This window comes from Convolutriloba macropyga, chromosome 3 (genome assembly GCF_964194025.1).
Source record: "Convolutriloba macropyga chromosome 3, txConMacr16.3, whole genome shotgun sequence".
In the NCBI taxonomy this organism is placed as follows: domain Eukaryota; kingdom Metazoa; phylum Xenacoelomorpha; order Acoela; family Convolutidae; genus Convolutriloba; species Convolutriloba macropyga.
The window spans coordinates 10,731,339-10,752,755 of NC_134470.1; the positions used below are offsets into that span (position 1 = coordinate 10,731,339).

The 21,417-nt window shown below is 34.4% G+C and overlaps 1 protein-coding gene across 7 annotated transcripts in view; it reads right to left on the reverse strand.

Moving 5' to 3' along the window:
- LOC142335925 (uncharacterized) overlaps window positions 1-21,417 on the reverse strand; it is a 147,860-nt gene that overhangs the window by 118,734 nt on the left and 7,709 nt on the right. The window contains exons 1-2 of one of the 7 annotated variants that reach the window (XM_075384318.1): window positions 16,898-17,221; window positions 7,759-9,060 (exon numbers count right to left, since the gene is read on the reverse strand). In XM_075384318.1, coding sequence (XP_075240433.1) covers window positions 7,759-8,627 — 869 coding nt within the window. In that variant the 5' untranslated portion in view covers window positions 8,628-9,060; window positions 16,898-17,221. Of the gene's footprint in view, window positions 1-7,758; window positions 9,139-16,897; window positions 17,222-21,417 lie in introns of those variants that run through there. The other 6 variants (XM_075384315.1, XM_075384314.1, XM_075384317.1 and 3 more) reach the window with 6 other exon arrangements.

The window sequence follows — 21,417 nt, forward strand, 5'->3', positions numbered from 1 at the left end:
AATTTTTTTATTGGTCACTGGCGAGTTCAGCTTTTCCGATCTGTACAATCACGCACTCACTGGTTTTAACTTATAAGATCCAACAACAAAAAATTGGGTATTTTATTGAATTTGTTTTCAGACTTGAAAAAACTTGTTTAGCTAATAGTAATTTTTGCGTTTCAAATTGTGGTTCTGCATTTAGAATGAGCTAATAGTACCGGTTACATTTTTCAAAGTGCAGCATTGACTACCAATAAAATTTGTGCAAAAAAACGTCAAAAGTGATTGTTTGGAAATTTAATAGAATTATGTACCAGTGAAGCTTCAGATTTCCTTAAATGTCATTATTTGATTGATACAACCAAAACGCTCAATATAGTTGTATGATTTTTTATTTTAGTTGAACTCTTGCCGATTTGAGTTTTCTTCATTTAGTTATTGAGTTATTTTGCAGTGTTTTTTATTACCATTGGGATGGAAAAATGTTTTCATCTCACAACAGCTCCACGAACATAGTTCCCATCTGTTTATCCTTTTTCAGCACTGAAAAATTTTTTTATACCAATTTGTTCTACACAACATAATTATTTAAATGCAAAGCTTACATATTTCTATTATAATTTGTGCTTAAGAGTACAATAAACATATATTTAGTTGCATAGTCAATTTTTGATCCAATAATTAAATTCGAATGTAAAGCTATTTTTTATCTCATCGTGTTTTACTATTATTAAGGAATATCTCAGCTAGACATAATCAATGGGAGGTTACCTTTATCCTTTTTTGTGCGGTAGGTCACTGTAAATTTTTAATTAAAAACAATTTATCTTGTGTACAATTATTTTCTAGTCGCTCATGAAATTTGAGAAATACAACAAAAATGCAAATGAAAAAATGATCAATTGACAAAATGTTTTCCCCAACAAAATAGTTTGATTTATGGTCAAAAAAATTATGTGATTCTGAAAATATTGTGTATTCATTAATCTTGTAAGTTAGAAAGAAATGGTTTAGTTGTGCAACGGTGCAACAGTTAATTGTTCTCAATGTTTTAATTGTAGTGCAATTATCGCTGTCCTCAAATTCTCTTCGAACGCCGTCAAAATCTCATTTGATATTACTTTGGCAAAAGATGTGCTTTTGTATACGATACAGATTCATTAATATAAAGATACAAAACATCGGAAAAATGGTTTTTTGGCATTTTTTCACCATTTTTTTGGCTTTTCTTCACTGAAAAAATCTATATCTACAGTTTCAAAGATGCGTTGTGTGTCATCAAGTTTGATCCAGAGATTGTGTCGTGGTCGATAACACGGGTCAAAGATTTCAATAAGTTGAATTTTAAATTAAATTTTGAACCGAAAATATACAAAAATTAGCTTGTATTTATAGTGGTTATCTATGCGAAAATATACAGAGAAAAATTAGATTAGCTAAAAATATTTCACATGATTGGCATGTGAATAGATCTTAACTCCGAATCCCGGAGGTGATTTTCTATTTTCATCAAAATTTCATGACAATCATATATGGCTTGGGTACAATCGAGTTCAATAGTTGGAGGTCGGTGGATGTTAAAACCAGTTTTCTGTTGTTGGGAGAATTTGCTTCTGACATATGATTGATAGGTCATTAAGATAATGATAGCGCCAAAACAAAATTAGAATTGAGTTTAATTTTGTGGCCATTTCTTATCGACACAGCAATAAAGTTCGTCAGGTAAGTTCTTCTTTCGTTCTTTGAAATTTTAATAAAGAAAACTTCTAAGTTTCTTGATGTTTCTTTGAAACCATCACATCCTTCCTCCTTTTTTAAGCAAGTTTGTGGGTATAGGTTCTCCAAATCTGTCGGGTTGTTTTCTGTTTCTTGTTGATGTTCGTGATGGCTCTGAGGTTTCGGGTTGTTGGTGCTCTGCAGCTGATGTGGCTGCAGAAGCTTCATCTTGAAATTAAGGTCCCACATCTGTACTCTGAAATTGTTGTTTTGATTGAGATATGGTCTCCTCCACTGTTGGTTCAATTTTCAAATTGTCCTCGTCTAGTCTCGCAATTTGGTTGTCGCTCACTAGAATAGTCCGTGCTGAGTTTTCGGGCTGTATGAAAGATGTGTTCAAGCCCTTCCTGATGATGAAGATAGCAGGAACTGTCTTTGTATTTTCGTTGGCCTTGAAAAGAATGGGTTCGCACAAGTCGAAATCTGCTATTGCTGGTAGTCTCACTCTGCGTCCCAACAGGAGTTCAACTGGAGTTTTGCTCCTCGTCTTTGAAGTGTTGCGATGTGTCGTCAGTGCCCTTTGCAGGAATGCTCCAAATGACACATTAAGGTTGGGACACGCTTGAAGTGTCCGCTTCACTGTCTGAACTGCTCTTTCAGCTAGCCTATTAGCTCTTGGATGATAGACGGGTGATTCTATTTTCTTAATTTCCAGTGATTCACACCACTGTTTAAGGTCACCACTTACAAATTCAGGACCATTATCAGAAACTAAAGTTTTTGGTATTCCGAATCTTGCAAAGATCTGACTAAAATATATTTTAACTGTTTCTGATGTTCTATTTCCCGCGGGGAAGGCTTCTATCCAACCAGAACCCGTCAACAATTACTAAGATATTGCCTTGGTCCTTAACATAACCCCAGTCCATGTGGAGCCGTTCCCAAACGTCGGCTTCTGGCCACGTAGAGACCGTTTTTCCCAGGCTAGGCCTGTTCAATTGACAATTCTTACACTTACTAACAAAGTGTTGGACGTCTTGGGTAATGCCAGGCCACCATGCTATCATTCTGACTGATGCCTCAGTTGCATTCTTTCCGGGATGTGTCTCATGCGCTTTTGCCAAAACCAAGTGTCGTAGTTTGGGTGGAATGAAAAGAACAACACCTCTGAAGATGATTCCATTATGTAAAGTAAGTGCATCTTTCTGTTGTTCGAATCCTTTTTCCGCTTCTGAACATTGTTTCCAATTGCCGCTTTTGATTCGTTTCATTATGTCCTGGAAGAGTCTGTTTGTTCCAAGTTCAGTTTTGATTTCTGCTTGGTTCACCAAATCACTGTGGGCGAAGTAGATGTTATTGATTGCGAAGCAGACTCGATCGTTGTCCGATTCGTCTTCGCCAAAATCCATTCTGCTCAAAGCATCTGCATGGGGTATCTGCTCTCCTGGTGTGTACCTCAACTCATAGTCGAAACTCATTAGAGCTATTGCCCATCTTGTGATTCTCGCTGATGCTGTCTTCGGGATCTCCTCGTCTGATGCAAAGAGTTATTTGAGTGGTTTGTGGTCTGTCTGTAGGGTAAATCGTCTTCCAAGAAGGAATTGTTTTAGTCTTGTGACCACAAACACAATTGCCAGTGCTTCCCGTTCTATGTTCGAGTAGTTTTGCTCCGCTGGAGTCAATTTTTTCGATACATATATGACTGGATGTCCTTCTTGCGAAAGAACTCCGCCAATGGCTTTTTCAGAGGCGTCAGTAGTAACTGTTGCTTCTTTTTGTATACTATATGGCTGTACTAGTGGGTTAGCACATAATTCATTTTTTATGTCTTCAAAGGCTTTTTGTTGCATTTTGCCCCATGAGAAATCGCTATTTCTCATGTTATTTAATGGTAGCATTTTTGTTGCAAAATCAGGAATCATTCTTCCGTAAAAATTAGCTAGGCCAACAAACGATTCGAGTTGTTTATTGTTAGTTGGTGCTTTTGCACTTTTTATTTTTTCAACTTGTTTGGCATCTGGTGCTATTCCTTCCTTTGAAATGGAGTATCCCAAAAAGCTAACGCTATCGACTGGTTTTGAGTTAGATTTTTTCTCATTAATAGTAAAAATTTTTTCACGTAGTCGACTCTTGACTGCAAGCATTCTCTTGTCGAACTGCTCCTTGGTAGTTCCATACACCAACACATCGTCTTGAAAGATCACAACACCTTTGATTCCTTTGAGTGTTGATTCTATGCAATTCTGGAAGATTGAAGAAGAGTTTTTTAATCCCTGAGGTAGTCGGCACATCTTGAACAGTCCCTGAGATGTGTTGATTGTGCATATATCTTTTGCTTCTTCGTCAAGTTCAATTTGATAGTAGGCATCTGAGAGGTCAATTTTGCCAAAGTATGAGGCCCCATGTAGGTTGTGGAAGATCGTCTCCATGTCCGGTATTGGGTAGTCCTCATCCATGACCTTGCCATTGATGTGCACTTTGAAGTCCACGCAAAGTCTAAGTTCTCCACTCTTCTTTCTCTGCCACACCACTGGAGATGCATTAGTGACTCCTCCTGGCTGTACCGGTTGAAGAATGCCTTGTCTGACCATTTGTTCCAGCTTCTCTGTGACCTTGTCTTAGAGAGGTAGAGGTATTTTTCTGGCTTTGCAGAACATTGGCTGTGTTCCTGGTATCAGCTTCACATGAGCTTTGTAACCCTTCACCGCAGGTAGGTGCTCGGCTGTGATGTTGTTCACACCGTGCTTCGGTAGAAGGTCTCTACCAAGTAGTCCAAATTCTTTATCAGACTGCACAACTGCTAGTTGTTTTTGCGTGAGCCTGCTTCCGTTCCCCTCAACGTCGCAAGTAAGTGATCCCAGAAGCGTTAATTGATGACCATCATAAGCTTCAAGATGTCTTATCTTACCATCCAACTGAGGTTTACCAAGCTCAGTCCATATTTTTGATGATATCACTGTGCTATCTGCACCTGTGTCTACCTGCATTTTTACTTTGCAGTTATTCATTGAGACATATTCTCATGTCACAGACATGCCAAAGATTTGTTCTTTAGTATAAAACAATCCCATCTCCGATGCTGGAGATGCTTGCTCTGAAGAAACATTTTCTTCTTGACAAAAAGTTATTCTGCTTATTGTACTTACCTGAATTTGGTTGGCGTTTGCTTCTACACATTTTTGAGAAGTGTCCCACCTTTTCACAGGTGTTGCATTTCCTACTTAGCGCTGGACAAGGTCTACTAGAGTTGGCTTACCTCCACACCTAGTGCACATGTTGTTGCTTTTATTAGCCGTAATTTTTTCATTTGGTTTTCGAAAAGTCTTTTTGAATTTGAACCCAACTTCTTCTTTCACCGTAAAGGGCTTATTACCTGATGAAGAACTTGCAAAAGCCATTGCTTGACTTCTGAACTGTAAACTTTTGGACATTTCAGTAACCGACATTGCTGGTTTTGCTTTAATGCCGTCTAGTAGTCTAAGTTTTGCTTCAGGGTCCCTCAAACCTGAGATAAATTTTATTTCTACCAACTCCTCTTCTGGGTTGGCCGCTGTTTTCAATTTTTCGAAGTCACAATAGCGTATTTCTTCTCTAAGACGTGCTAGGAAGTCGTCGTCTGATTCCCCTACACCTTGGATTACGGACAGAAATTTAGCCCTTTCTGCCGTTACTACTCTCTCTTTTGGAGAAATATAGTTTTGAATCGCCAATCTGATGTCTTTATACGGAGTGTCTATCAAATTCCTAGAACTCATTAGGCTCCTAAGTTTAATAATTGCATCTTGCCCGCACATACTAAGAAAGAGATTGGTTACCTGTAGGTCCTGTACAGTACCATCGGTGTTGACCTTGTCCTCTTTCTTCTCTGCGCGACATTTCGCCACATAAGACATAATCCACTCAGTAGCTGATTCTGCATTCTGTAGATCCAAAATTTGTCTGTCTGTAGCTGGTCTGGACACCATTGTCGTGGTCGATAACACGGGTCAAAGAATTCAATAAGTTGAATTTTAAATTAAATTTTGAACCGAAAATATACAAAAATTAGATTGTATTTATAGTGGTTATCTATGCGAAAATATCCAGAGAAAATTTAGATTAGCTAAAAATGTTTTACATGATTGGCATGTGAATAGATCTTAACTCCGAATCCCGGAGGTGATTTTCTATTTTCATAATAATTTCATGAGAATCATATATGGCTTGGGTACAATCGAGTTCATTAGTTGGAGGTCGGTGGATGTTAAAATCAGGTTTCTGTTGGTGGGAGAATTTGCTTGTGACATATGATTGATAGGTCAATAAGATAATGATAGCGCCAAAACAAAATTAGAATTGAGTTTAGTTTTGTGGCCATTACTTATCGAGACAGCAATAAAGTTCGTCAGGTAAGTTCTTCTTTCGTTCTTTGAAATTTTAATAAAGAAAACTTCTAAGTTTCTTGATGTTTCTTTGAAACCATCACAGATTGCTTGCGTTCACTATGGTCGACAGCGGGAAATTTCCTCGAATGAGCGCAAGGTGTTCTTATAGCCGTAAGAAACGGTAAATGAAGAGAAAACGGATGTCCTCAGATCAGCGTCAGCACACTTTTTGGTGAAGACTGTGGCTCGAATGTAAGTACTTTTCAGCTTATGTTCCTCAAACCATAAAATTTGCCGTTAACGTTTAAACGCACCATATTGTTTTTGCTTTCAAATAAGATTTACTTCATAAACGAGCACAAACAGAGACGTGGATCTGGTTGAATTGATTTCAGAGTATAACGAAAACGAGAGCAGCTTGATTATAAGCAAATGTGACATTTTTGAAAAAAAATTTAATATTGCGGCCACTGATTTGTATGTATTTTTTCACAAAAGTGGCCTCTAAACTAAAGTGTTTAAGAACAAACCATCAGAGCACAAGAAGAATTCTGCTGTAAATATTTTTTCTGGCATTTTCTGGCGTCTTCATCCGATTCTTTTCACAAAGATGGCATTTAAATATTATTAAATTGCCCTAATCCCCATATACCTTGTATTTCGTATTTTCCTTTCATAATAAATAAGAGTGGCTTTCTCATTTTCCTTATATGGTAAACCGGCTGAGGTTCCAGACGAAATCAAGTATCTGCAGACCTAGGACAAACGCACACAGTCTGGAAACATCGAAAACGCCTGAAAGTCTGTACTTGAACGCAACAAAATCTGATCTTGAACGCTCGAAATTCTGAACTTGAACGCCCCAAAGTCTGGACGTGAATGCAGACAAGTGTGGGCGTCAACTCACCCAATTTTTTTCAGCGTTGATAAAAATTATTACCTATCACTTGAGTAATAGCATTCTTTCTACAGAGTACCCACTCATATGGCAGCTTTCAAAGAAGAAAGCCGAAAGTCACCTGACTTAAATAAAAAAACGCAATATCGAATGCGAGAAAAATGCACTCTGTCTTTTGCATTGCAACTAAACCTTTAACTTCTTTTGTTATGGAAAGTATCTGAAATGGAAGAAAAACCAAATCCATGCCTAACAGGCCAGGTTACGAAATAAATAGCCAAAAAATTTTCAATGCTTTTATTAAGTTTACACATAGTTTCTAAAATTTTTTTTCAGCAGTTAATAATTTTGAGGATGTATATACGATAAATGAACAAAATATGCTGATTTCAATTATATAAATTATGCGTAGTTTATGCATTTCGCTTAAATTTGGACGCTTGAAAATCTGCACATGACCTCACGAACGTTTGGATTTGAACGCACAAAAATCTGGACATAAGATCTTTCCACCTGGGAGGATCTGGATAGAGCGGTTTGCGTCCGGCACCTCAAGCTGGGTAATAAATGCTCAAAAGCGCCAAAGATAAAAAGCGAAATTCGTTTTGAAACGCTCCCGTTCAGTTATTAAGATTATAAAAACGGAAATAACTCACAAGTTTGAGTAAATTTACTTGTTTTTTATGTGCCATTAACTACATAGCAACTGACAGTAATACACTATTCACTCAGTTTTTCCTGTCAAAAGATAATAAGCAAAATGAGAACATTATAAAAAGCCAATTATGATAAACTTACTTGATGTCTGGATGACCTCTACAGTCAACTGCACCCTTTTCAGCCGGACTCGTCCTATCTTTAGCTTCACAAACACCTGTTGGTTGATCTTTTGACCTCTCAGAGCTGTCTATGTTATCTTCAGCACAATTCTCATCGCCGTCATCTTCGTTTATCGAAGGACATTGGCTTGAAATTTTCCCACCCGACTTTTCACACAAAATTTCCGCACTTGTTTCGTGATAATCGTAATTTCTCGAGTTTGAAGACTCCAAAAATGTTCTATCACCAATTATAACTTTCGGCGTCACATTCGCGCTTGTTTTCACAATTTCGGTTTTGTTCGAAAATTTCTGATTACAGGCATCGTAACGTGTCGTTAAAACCTCAGCGACAACCTGAGCGTGTTCGTCATTTGTTTCATTTGAAAGTTTGTTGTCTGAAATACTGAATCGTTGAGGTGATGAACTGCTTGCGTTAGAAATTGATAATCCGAGCGATGCTTTTTCGCTACAAATTGTTTGACAACTCGTGTCTACTCCCGTTTTGGCCGCTCGTTTTAAAGGCAAAGTCGCCGAAAGATAGTCGTGATTGAAGTCCGTTTTCTGCGGAGATTTGCTCGATTTTGTAACCAGTTTTGGGAGGCTTAATTTGAAAAAGGGTTTCGATTTCTTGAGAGGTGGTGAAGAAGATTTGTGTTCGGATAACTCAACTTGAGATAAATTTTGTTTATTCTCGCGACGTAAATTTTTGGTGGTATCCAAGTTGAGCCCGCTTTTAACCGCTTCAGGGGCGGGTTTGCCGGTGTTTGAAGCTCCAAATTTATTGAGAAATGATGGCTTTTTGGATAAAAATGATCGAAATTTCCGTTTTTCAACTTCCGCCATCATAAGTTTAATTTTTTTTAATAACAAAGTTAGCGATAGATAAGTTTTGAAAACTTTAAACTGCGGCAAAAACAAATTATAAGCCTGAAATTATACACAAAATGTAATTCAGCAACTAGTTGAATTGAATTTATAATAGCAAAAACTTCTGGTGCCTATTTATAGACGAATGGGTTCATTAGTAACTCGTTTCAATCAATAAAACTACGCGCTAAAATTATTTTCAAACTTCTCCCGTTTAACACTTTTAATTTAGACAATTAATGCCGTTTTTGTCATGAAACACAATTGTTACAAGGAATAAGGCATAACGGTGGTAAACAATAAACAAGTGAAATTTTCATAAACAACAGTTCGAAATCTAATCAAAATCAACATGAAAAGACAGTCAGATAAAAAAAGTATATAACTATAATGTATTTTTGGAGTGATGTATCTGCGAGGCATATATAACAAACAGCAGCTATTTAGTTTATCTTCAGAAAAAAAAGTTTAGGCAATTTTTCTAAATTAGCTGGGAAGAGAGATGGAAATAAAGTCTGCGTTGAATTTGAAATCTGATATAATTTGCATCGCTTAATTTGCCTTTGATATTTCACGGAAAAACAGGAGCGTACATCGCTGAGAGTGAAAAAATAAAGCGAGAAACGCATAAACAGGTATAAGAAAAAAATCAATATGTTTATCTGTTACGGTGTGGAAATATTGTAAATAGCGGCTATGTTTATTTCTGTTTATTTTTCCCTCCTTGTTGAGATTTGAACCATTTAAAACGTCAAACGACGTTTGCATTCCTCTATTCAAATGCTTTTAAGCTAATTTCCATTTACTAGGGGAAGTCTATTATGGTGCTTTAATGGACATTTTTAGAAGAATTTACAGGAAATTAGTATTTCGGGAAGCTACCGTGATCGACGTTAAAGAAAGTGTCTGTCATTTTTAGTAAAGCCAATATTTTTGTGAATTAATTACGGCTAAATATCAATTTAAATTAAGCTGACCACTAGCTAATAAAATGTAATATTTGCAGAGAAAGACAGAGTCATTTTGAATAAGCTTCCCTTTGTTATCAAAAAACAGACTTCTGAGATCTCGGGGTTACTACGACATTAAAATGAACAAATACTATGCTAAATTCAGTTTGTGGCTCAATAATAATGTCGTGTCAAAACAATTTGATGTAGTTTTTCTGAAATTAGGTACGTTAAACTAATATATCCTTAAAATTAGGTAGACCGGCTAGCTAATAGGTTTGCTTTTTCAGTTATGACAAATTTTAAGATGACGATGGTTTCATATAAGGTTGCATTGTTTAGAAAATCCTACATGAAGCTGATGAGGTTTCAATGTCTATTCAGAGCAAAAGGGATGATTTCTCTCCAAACGACCTCTAACTGACTAAACGAAAAATGCAATGTAAATTTTGAGCAACCCAACTTGAGATCATAGAAAAAAGGCTGGGTAATGTGCGTTAGCACATTATGTTCCCATCCCACTCAACAAAATTTTTGACTTAATTGTCAACCAAATGAGGAAGAGACAGAAAACTTTCAAAAACTCATATTTCCACAAAAAATGGTGTATCCAATTTAAAAATCGTTTCAAGCTCGAAGCACTATCCAAGTTAATCTATTACTCAATAGGGACACCAATGGTACTAGCCATTCATCAGAGTAGGAGACAAGACAAACAAGAAAATAAACAAAAAACCAGCGATACTTTAGATCAGAACTTAATGTCTACCTGTTTTCTCAGAAACAAATTGATTAAAAAGAGTCATAAAATCAGATAGAAACAAAACAAAATTAAATTACCTGAACTTCTCCAATAAAGCACCTGTATTTACTGAAAATGAATAAATGTATTCAAAAAATCAAAAAGCTCTAGTTTAAAAATTAAATTTCTACCTTTTGAAAACAATTATTTTAAGAGTTATGAAAACAGTTAGCTACCACCTGAAATCATTGAATGGTTTCATTTAACAGACTAATAACGAACACAGGCAGATCTCAAAATTTCTAAAACAAAATTTTTAAACCATAGATCATAGCAACCATAAACCTTCAACTGAAAGATGGAAAATATAAAATGTTTACTGCTGAGGAAGCCACTTGGACATCTCATTAGTAAGACTAAGTCAAAAGACTACAAACAAAATAAATCCGAATACAGGCAGATCTCAAAATTTCTAAAACAAAATTTTAACCACATAGATCATAGCAACCATAAGCCTCCAACTGAAAGATGGAAAACACAAAATTTTTAAACCATAGATCATAGCAACCATACATTTTCAATTGAAAGAGGGAAAATATAAAATGGTTACTGCTCAGGAAGTCACTTGGACATATCATTAGAAAGACTAAGTCAAAAGACTACAAACAGAATATTAACGAACACAGGCAGATCTCAAAATTTCTAAAAACAGTTTTACGCAAACGGCGCTGAAGACAAAAAATGATCAAGCTTCTGCTGAAATTGTTATTCAGGTATTTTGATTTTCATTTACAAGTCAAACTGACCGAAAATATTTTAGCATTGATTGGAAAAGGTTCTGGTCTTTAATAAACTTTCAAAAAACGAAAAAGACAAAAAAATTAAGTACAGCACCTCATTACATTTCCAATGCGTTTTGTTTTTGAAATTCCAAATTTACACAAACGTGGGTCTTACAAATGTTCCTTGTCTTTTAAAACAAACAATTGTTTCAAAAAAAGTTAACTTGACCAAAAAGTGAATTTATCAAAAATCATTATTGTATATCGACAACTACCATTAGATAAATTCCTTAATAGTTTGGATATATAGTTATACGTTTGATTATCCAGATTTGGTCGCAGGACTGTGAAAAAAACATCAGATGCAAGCAAAACTCAAGATTTTATTACAAAAATTTTGAAAACAATTTGTCGGAGCCAAAAAACAATGGGCTTTACTCACACAGCGCAGTATTAATTCATTGCACCTCACTTGCAAAAAAATGAACTCTTGAGTTTTAAATGATAACTGACTTGCCTGTAATTGGGGTGAATAGAGAATCCATAAAATAGTTTTAAAAGGACAGGACTAATTTTTATTCAGAGCAAAAATCCACAATAAGAATAAGTTGGCCTTGCTATCGCTCCACTGCTGTAACAAAGCCCCATTGTCTCACATATCTGTGTAAGATTTTTTTGCCACCCTCTTATTTTATCAATACTAAGTGACGCATTTTTCAAAAAATGCTTAAATGTAATTTCTAAAACAGACTCTAAGGAACCAGAGGTGGAAATAACCCATATCTAAGTAGACAAAGATGATCTTATCAGCTTCAATGTCTGCCTTACCAATAAAAATTGGCAGCGTCTGAAAAATAAAAAATATTTGATTTTCAAAAATTTAACAAAAATTTCAGTCAAAACAGTTTATTCAAACAATTCAGCGCTCTCTTTCATCGCTCAAAGTAAATTTACGACACTTATATCGTTAACAATTTTATCTTATTCTTATTAAAAATTGATCAGAAAGATCGGCAAAAATAACGAAAAATATGAATAAAAATAATGAAAATTTGGCTAGCGTTCAAATAATTTTAAAACTCTGTAACTCCTCGGAAAAAGAAAACTTTAAAATTCTTTTAAAATTGAACTTCTACGCTTGACAAGCTTTCTAATAATAGCACTCTCCACTCTTTGCGGTAAATATATCGATCGGCGAAAATTGATGGAACAAAGAAAACCAGTTGAGCATATAGTTCCTCCCCCAGAAAAGCGGGTCGGAACAGTGAAATCTGAAAAGACTGCCCAACACCGAACTGACCTCTGATCAGACCAATTGCAGACCAATGACCAGTGACACCTCGGCCCAGACCCCTTCCAATTCTCCTGATCACGGAGAGAGCAACTACTCAGATTCATATAAGTTCAGAAATATTTTCCGACGGTCCCAAAAATTTTTCATAAACTTTGAACTCGATACAGATTGCACGTTTGGAACCAACTTTCATTGGTCCAACTTGAATTTTAACAAACGTCGAATTTTTTTAAGCATTAAAAGGAAAACTATCAAAAAAAGCTGGTAGTAGTTTTTCGCCACATCGTTCAAGTGCAGTATTTTTCTTTCAAAATTTACATATTAAAAATGTTTTCTATAATGACATTATTCTCTTAATCGTTGTAAAATTTATTTCGGTTAGAATGATGATCAGTATGGAAGGATAATTTCAGATTATTTTTCATACTTATACACAAATTGGCATTTAATTGTGTCAAGCGAGAAAAGCGCTGAAATGGAGACATAATTTTTTTCCACCCCTTGCCCTTAGACTCTAATTTCATTAGTACTTTTCAGATTTGTACTGACTCATCAATTTTGGTTTTCCGATTTCAATTAAGCAACAAAGAAAATAGTTTATCTAAAGAGTTTCTTAGGTTAATCTTCAATCTTTAGTGCTGTATCCACGAAACTTTGATACCTGTCATTACTTAGACTACGAGACAAGACGAATAACAAAATCTTATTAAAATACAAAATATCAACAACAAACATCAAAAACTTATTTTAAATTTTTATGAATAAATAGAAGAAAAGAAATAGCGTAAAAAAACTGAACAAAACAAAACAATCTGCATTTGACTCGAAAAAAACAAGGGACAAGTACTTAATGTAACAAATAGACAAAAAAGAACGAAAACGGCAAGTTTGAAAAACGTTCAATATTTTGAAAACAAGTATTCCAAATAAAGAAAACCCACAAGATATCAAGTGTTAATTGTAAATAGTTTAATGTTCATTCACAGGAAGAAATTGAAACTTGTCAATATCCAGAATAAGTTGCATGTCTACAAAACAAACGACAAAAACCGACGATACACAAAAATTCATCTGAATTTTGCGAAAAATGGCGCTGAAGCCGTAAAACCATATTCTGTTCAATAAAAACAGAAATGATGTGATATATGACCTCTAAAGAATGCGACAAGGTAAACAGTAGACAAAAACAACAGAAAGGGCAAATTCAAAAAATAAGTTCAAATAATTTCTAATGAAATAATTCCCAATAAAAAACTGTAAAATCTGTATTAAGAGTTATATTCCTTCATATGGAGAACTTGATTCTTTTCATTATCTAAACTATGTTGTATCTCTACAAAATTAAACGACAAAACAGACAATAGATTTGTATTTCTCAAAAACAAATCAAAGTGATGAAAACATTAGCTGTCAATTGAAATCACTAATCAAGTTCATTTATTTTTCATAAAAGAAAGCCGTTGAAATCTGCCTTATATCAAAATATGCTAAATGTCTCCAAATACAGAAAAAAAAATCAAATTTTTAACAAATTTGTTATGTAAAAAACTGTAGTTGAAGCTGTAAAATTTAATTGTGTCAATTTAATTGTGTCAAGCGAGAAAAGCGCTGAAATGGAGACATAATTTTTTTCCACCGCTTGCCCTTAGACTCTAATTTCATTAGTACTTTTCAGATTTGTACTGACTCATCAATTTTGGTTTTCCGATTTCAATTAAGCAACAAAGTAAATAGTTTATCTAAAGAGTTTCTTAGGTTAATCTTCAATCTTTAGTGCTGTATCCTTGAAACTTTGATACCTGTCATTACTTAGACTACGAGACAAGACGAATAACAAAATCTTATTAAAATACAAAATATCAACAACAAATATCAAAAACTTATTTTAAATTTTTATGAATAAATAGAAGAAAAGAAATAGCGTAAAAAAACTGAACAAAACAAAATAATCTGCATTTGACTCGAAAAAAACAAGGGACAAGTACTTAATGTAACAAATAGACAAAAAAGAACGAAAACAGCAAGTTTGAAAATTGTTCAATATTTTGAAAACAAATATTCCAAATAAAGAAAACCCACAAGATATCAAGTGTTAATTGTAAATAGTTTAATGTTCATTCACAGGAAGAAATTGAAACTTGTCAATATCCAGAATAAGTTGCATGTCTACAAAACAAACGACAAAAACCGACGATACACAAAAATTCATCTGAATTTTGCGAAAAATGGCGCTGAAGCCGTAAAACCATATTCTGGTCAATAAAAACAGAAATGTTGTGATATATGACCTCTAAGGAATGCGAAGTAGACAAAAACAACAGAACGGGCAAATTCAAAAAATAAGTTCAAATAATTTCTAATGAAATAATTCCCAATAAAAAACTGTAAAATCTGTAATAAGAGTTATATTCCTTCATATGGAGAACTTGATTCTTTTCATTATCTAAACTATGTTGTATCTCTACAAAATTAAACGACAAAACAGACAATAGATTTGTATTTCTCAAAAACAAATCAAAGTGATGAAACCATTAGCTGTCAATTGAAATCACTAATCAAGTTCATTTATTTTTCATAAAGAAAGCCGTTGAAATCTGCCTTATATCAAAATATGCCAAATGTCTCCAAATACAGAAAAAAAATCAAATTTTTAACAAATTTATTATGCAAAAAACTGTAGTAGAAGCTGATAAATCGATAAAAAAGCACAAAAAGTGTTAGATATGTCCAGTTGTGTTTGATTTCAAAAGCAATGGTTTAATATGCAACCTGTAACTGATGCGCCTTGTTAACAAATAGACAAAAAACAATTAAGAAGTTTCCAAAGAAAGTCTATTGAAAACTGTCGTATATCAGAACATATCAAACGTCTCCAAATACAGAAAAAAATTCAAATTATAAATATTTTTTGTTTGCGAAAAACTGGTGTAGAAGCCGTTAAAACAATTAAAAAAAATGCAGAAAAAATGATAGATATGTCCATTTGTATTTGACTTTAAAACTAATAGTGCAATATGCGACTTGTAATTGATGAGCCTTGCTAACAAAAAGACAAAGAACGAACGGCGAACTTCAAAAGCAAAAGTCCTTTTTTTGAAAATTTTGTTTCGAAGAATGAAAAACATTGAATAAGTTGCTTATCATCCATAAGAAGCCGCTAAGATCTGCAATAATGCAGAATGGTTCATGCGATTACAAAAAGAAGGACAAAAATAGAAAAAACTTTAAAAAATTCGTTAAATTCTGATAAAAGACTGATGGAAGCGTTCAAAACAATAGACTATCCAAAAAAATATTATTTTTAATTCTGATATCCTTTTGTGACTAATCTTTTTTTGACTTTCAATTATGTGAAAAGACAAGAAAAAATCCTCAAATTTAGCAAAATAGCCTAAAAAAAGTTCTATGAAAACTGGTATTATCAAAGCTGAAAAAACCATTACATAAAACATTAAATTTCAACAAAATCTTAAATTTTCCTCCATGCGAAAGAAGCTACAACCCGTATATCCTGAATTAAGGCTTCAAGTTGACCAAAAAGAGAGAAAAAAACTGGCAAAACTGGCAGAACAAATTGTTCTGTTTGACAACAAGTTTTACTAAGTCAAAACGTTTAAAATCTTTCGACTAAAATCTAGATATGTTATCTAGGTACCCCTTAGGAAACCAATTGTACCTTTCATTAGCACTAAGCTTTGATTTGAATGTTCTTTCTGTTACGTAATTAAAATAAAAAAGCAAAAATGGATAAAATTTTTCAAAAAAGAGCGACTGATTACAACCCGAAATACTTTCGAACTAAACTTACTAGCCTTGCTATTGCTCTTTGTCCATATAAAACTCGTACTTGTTCGTAATAATATGGCTATGAATAGTTTGACAAACTCTATATATCAAAAATAAATCACGCATTTTGGATAACTATTGAGTTAAATTAGCAAAATACCAGGAGATTTTTAATTCAAGGGCAATCTCAAAAGACGTGCAAGTAAAATTTTGCTCACCTTGGAGTTACCGATAATTGTGTCAGCAGTTTTCTGGTGTGTTAATCCGGCAATTTTAAACAAATTGGACTGAAGGAGCTTATTTCGTGCCAATCTTAGCCACAAAATTGGATCAAACAGTTCAAAAGAACTCTGCTATCTGTAGAGGTACAATCAACAACAACTATCATTAATAATTTTGACAAATTTGTCAGCAAAATTTTCAAGACAATATTGAAAATATTGAAAATCCGATCAAAGCGACGAAAGTTAGTCAAATGTTCATATGATTTTAGACCTCGATAACTCCGTGGAAAACAAACAAAATTCGAAAAAATCTTTAAATTATAAGTCTTTCTAATAATATAACTCACAACCCTCTACGACGAATATAACGATCGGCCAAAACTGACTGAGCAAAAAAACACAGTTGAGTGTATATCTCTTCCCCACTAATGTGGGTCGGAACAAATATAGAATAGCAAATGTAAAACTAACCAAAATATAGGAAAAGTTTGAACCAAATTGACAGTTTGATCGAGTAAATTATTTTGTAAAAAGTATTTAGAAGAACTAAGTGCTCGCAATGACGAAAGCGCTGCCTTTGTGAGTTAAAACTACAATAAAGGAAGTTGAAAAACGTCAGTAAACAATTTTGTAAACCAATTAATATGGAAAGTGGTTTTTAAATCGTGACGTTTGGTACTTCATTTTTACGTCAAGTGGTGTTTCAAGCAGCGCTTTATATATTTTTTCCTCTAGTAGTACATCGTTTTATTTGATTTCACACTGTCAAGCAGAGGTTAAAAATTAACGAACCGGTTATTCACTCTTCAAGATTGTTTTTGTAGATTAAAAAAAGACAAAACTCATGGGACTTTGAAGGTGATGTTTTGAATTGCGAGGGCACCAAATTTAACATGAGCAGTTCCCTTATTAGCGGGAGGAAACCGGGAAGAAACCTTGAAAGAAACTTAAAACCAATCATAAAACTCCATATGGATTTTACAGAAACTTACTATTGATACAAATTTTAAGTTTGTCTATTAAGCAGTCCAAAAGGGAGCTTGTTGTTTCCAAACACCGTTATTGAGCATGAAATGGCGCAATTATATATTTCATTTTTGTGGTACCTTGCTTGCCAGAAAATGCCACAAAAATAGGGCACTTTATCTCTGGTCTGTTTTAGGGTAAGTAGGTTTGGTCAATCCGCAAAGTCATTTTCCCGATATTACGCGAAGACGGTCGGCTGAAAACCCAGGTCGAGGTTTTTGGGTAAATTTTTGTAAGAAATGCGGTGAATGCGGTGAATTTATGTAAGCAATGTGGTGATTGGGGTGAATGCGGTGAAATTAAATATTTCACCGCATTTCACCGCATTTCTTACAAAAATTCTTTAAAGGAGGCACCGCAATGTGCCTTTTGCACATGACCTTCCGACACACATCACCCGCCTTCATCTGGCAAGACAAAGAAATAATCAGAGACATTTATGCCCCAAAATGTTCACCTATGGATTTTTGAGACCTTTTGTTGGCAATAGTGAACAAATCGATGTCACATACTCTCTCTTTGCGTCAGTATTTCACCGTGAAAAGCAATTGGTTATCCTCGGAGAACTGGGACCTTAAAAGAATTTTTTCATTCATATTCTAGAACAACGTGACTTTGGAAGAACTTAGAGTTTTTACTTGATTAGGTGTCAAAATTTTTTTATCGGTTATTGTTTCTCTTAAACATTAGGGGTCTCCCAATACTAGTAGGTTATGAAAGAAAAATTTTTCATCTAGCCAGTCTACGAAATAATGCCGTCAAATTGGTCGTCAAATTTTGCGCTAAAAATCTATAAAGATTTTCAATTTAGACAAGGGCGTATTCAAATGAACTGAGGGCTGACGTAGAGGTCTCTTCATCCTGGTAGGTTTTGAGCAAGGAAGATTTTTTGACCATCTAGCTGGTCTAAAAAATACTTTATTAGTTGTCAAATTTTGCGCAGAGAAAACTCCCTGTATAATGTTCCAAAAGATTCCCGGATCCTATTAGGCTCTGAAACAGAACAATTTTTAAATTTACACTGTCTACAAAAAAGAGCACTCAAAAACGTTCATTTTGATAGGTTATAAGATGCCGGAATTACGGGCAGATGGAATGATAACGGTGCTAGAAATAGAAGTAAAAACGTGCAGATTTTAGGCTTAAAAACGCTGAAAAACTGCCATCTACTGAAAATGGTGCTCAAAAACGGTCACTTCTTATGTCGATAAAACGATCCAAAACGTTAAGCGGTCAAAAAAGATAAGGATTTTTCAGCGCGTTTCCCAAAAAAACCGCTCAAAGACGACTGTGGCTGCGACAGTTTTTTTGGAAAAAATCAACAGTTTTTTTCGAATTTTTATAACTAAAAAGCCTGGCTACTATGTGTTGATTTTAAACATAACATACAACATTCATTATTCATGAATTTTTTTTTGAAGGATGTTTCCTCTCATTTTTTTGTTGCCTCGTCGCAATTTTTGGGTTTTGAGAACTTTCTCATCTATGGCATCAAAAAATATTATTGAACAAAAATACTCTTCTGAGTACTGATTTCCGGCACGGAAGATGTCGAAGGATACCTTTTGTCCAAAGACAAAAAATTGAGCACTATTCTTGAAATGAAAGAGATTGTTTTTGAAGAAAAGTCTGATATCAAATTTTTACTACCGTGTTTTTCTTAAGTTCTTGAAACATACACAAATTCTACGAAATCTTCAACCAAGCGCTCTTTCCATTGATTTCGAATGTTTTGAAGCAAGGATCTATTATACCTATAAAATGCTGTGAAACCAATAAAATTATATCTTTTCAAAAAGATAGAATGATATAACACTCAAATTAATATGAGTTTCTACACAATTATAGAAAAAAGTTCAATGGCACTGCAGAGTTCACTTTTTGCTTGTTTTATCTAAAAGAATTGGACAACGTTTCATAAACTGGATTAGACATAAAGCAACGTCAAACTTTTCAGTTTCCTGATGACATTAACAACAAGAGTTTTATGATTTTAATGATAATTTTGCAACATTAGATTATCAAATTAAATATCCTCCGAATAAGTTCATGAAAATGCTGTTACGCATATTAGAATAGACTACATTTTTGGGGATAATTGCCAACACGAAAAAGATAGAAAAGAGAATAATATGCTACATATGTTCTGGAATAAACATTTTTTTTGTTTTTTGTTGTTTTATCACCCAGTTTGAGGTGCCATCCGGAAGTGACCTCTGATCAGACAGTGCCAGACGAAATTAACCTCTGATCAGAACATCCCAGATAAAATTATCCTCTGATCAGACTAAAGTGCGCTCGAAACTGTCTCTGATCAAATCTTTCCAGAGGGAAATGACCTAAATGATCAGACCAAAATCAGACCATTGTCCAGACGATTGTGCGACCATGGCCAAGACCAAACCCAGACCATCGTCCAGAAGATTGTGCGCTCAAAATCACTTCTGATCAGACTATTGTGCGCTCAAAAGTCACTCTTGATCATTGTGCGCTCGAAATAACCTATGGTCAGACTCAGTTGCGCTCGAAATAGTCTGATCTGTGAATGGTTTTCACTATGAACAATTTTATTTAAAATTGTTATAATATTGTCATTTCATCACAATTGATGTTTGCATTATTAAATTAATCTAAGGAAAAGACCATTCTAAAAGTATAGCTAAAAAAAGAAAACCCAACTCCTGAGAAAAAATTTATTTAGTATACCATTAGTGCTTATTTCGATCTAAATAGATGAATTTAGACAACTTTCCACATAAAACGTTGTGTTCTACAGTTGATCGAAATTTCTTTTCAAGGGGACCGCCATTTTTTTATCAGCTGGAACCTATGGTTCTGATCAAAACCATCAGACTCGTGATCTGACTCTATCAGACTCTAGTGTCTGTAATCAGAATGCTGCTTTTTGTTGCCCTTTGGCAGAGCCAACATCTCTCGGTACAAAAAAAAAACAAAAAAAAATAAAAAAAATTCCGCACGAAATGGTCTCTGATCAGACACAATTGCGCTCAAAATTATCTCTGATCATACTAACTTGCGCTTGAGTCCGCCTCTGATCAGACCATTCCCATCCTTAAGTGACCTTTGATCATACCATCTCCAGACCAAACTAACCTCTGATCATACCGTCCGCAAACGAAGTGACCACATATCATATCATACCGAGACCGAAGTGACCTCTGATCATACCATCCCGCGACCAAATTGACCTCTGATCAAACCATCCCCAGACCGAAATGACCACTGATCATACTATTGTGCGCTCGAACCAAATCCCAAACCCTGTAATTTTGGTCTAGGAACACATCCTGTGCGTTAAATTTGGTCTGATCTGAGGCCACTTCCGGATGGCACCTCAACCGGGCAGCGCTTGAGGCGTAAAACTTAGAATAATTTTTCAAACTATTATTTTCTAGAGTATGTAATCTCAACATCCTGAAGTTCAAAACAGTACACAATTTTTCAAAATCATACTTCTATACAGAAACAAAATCTACATTTTTTCTATTGACTGTGATATGTTAAGCTGATAATTTTTCTGTGAAATTACGCAGGTTGGAAAAGAAGAAAACCGAGCGACTAATTAACTACAGAAACCAACCGCATTAAAAAAACTAATTCCCATATTAATCCGCAATAAGCAAAACTTAATGGTTGCTTGTGGACAAACAACGCTATAATTCTTTTTAATATAAGTAATCCACTCTCTGTGTTAAATTGGAGGTTGTAGAGTATATTATTGTAATGAAAATAGTATTTTCTAGCCAAAAAAAAGATTGAAGAAAATATTTTTATCGCAATACCCAAATTATAAAAAAATCTTAAAATTATCCAAATTTAACCCTTAACATTATCAACTTAAATGAATGAACAAGGGACAAAAGTAGCAGAGAAATATTCAGAAAAAAAATCATCCTCGGCAACAACAGAAAACTCGTACGGGAAGTGCTTGATGGGTTTCCAAT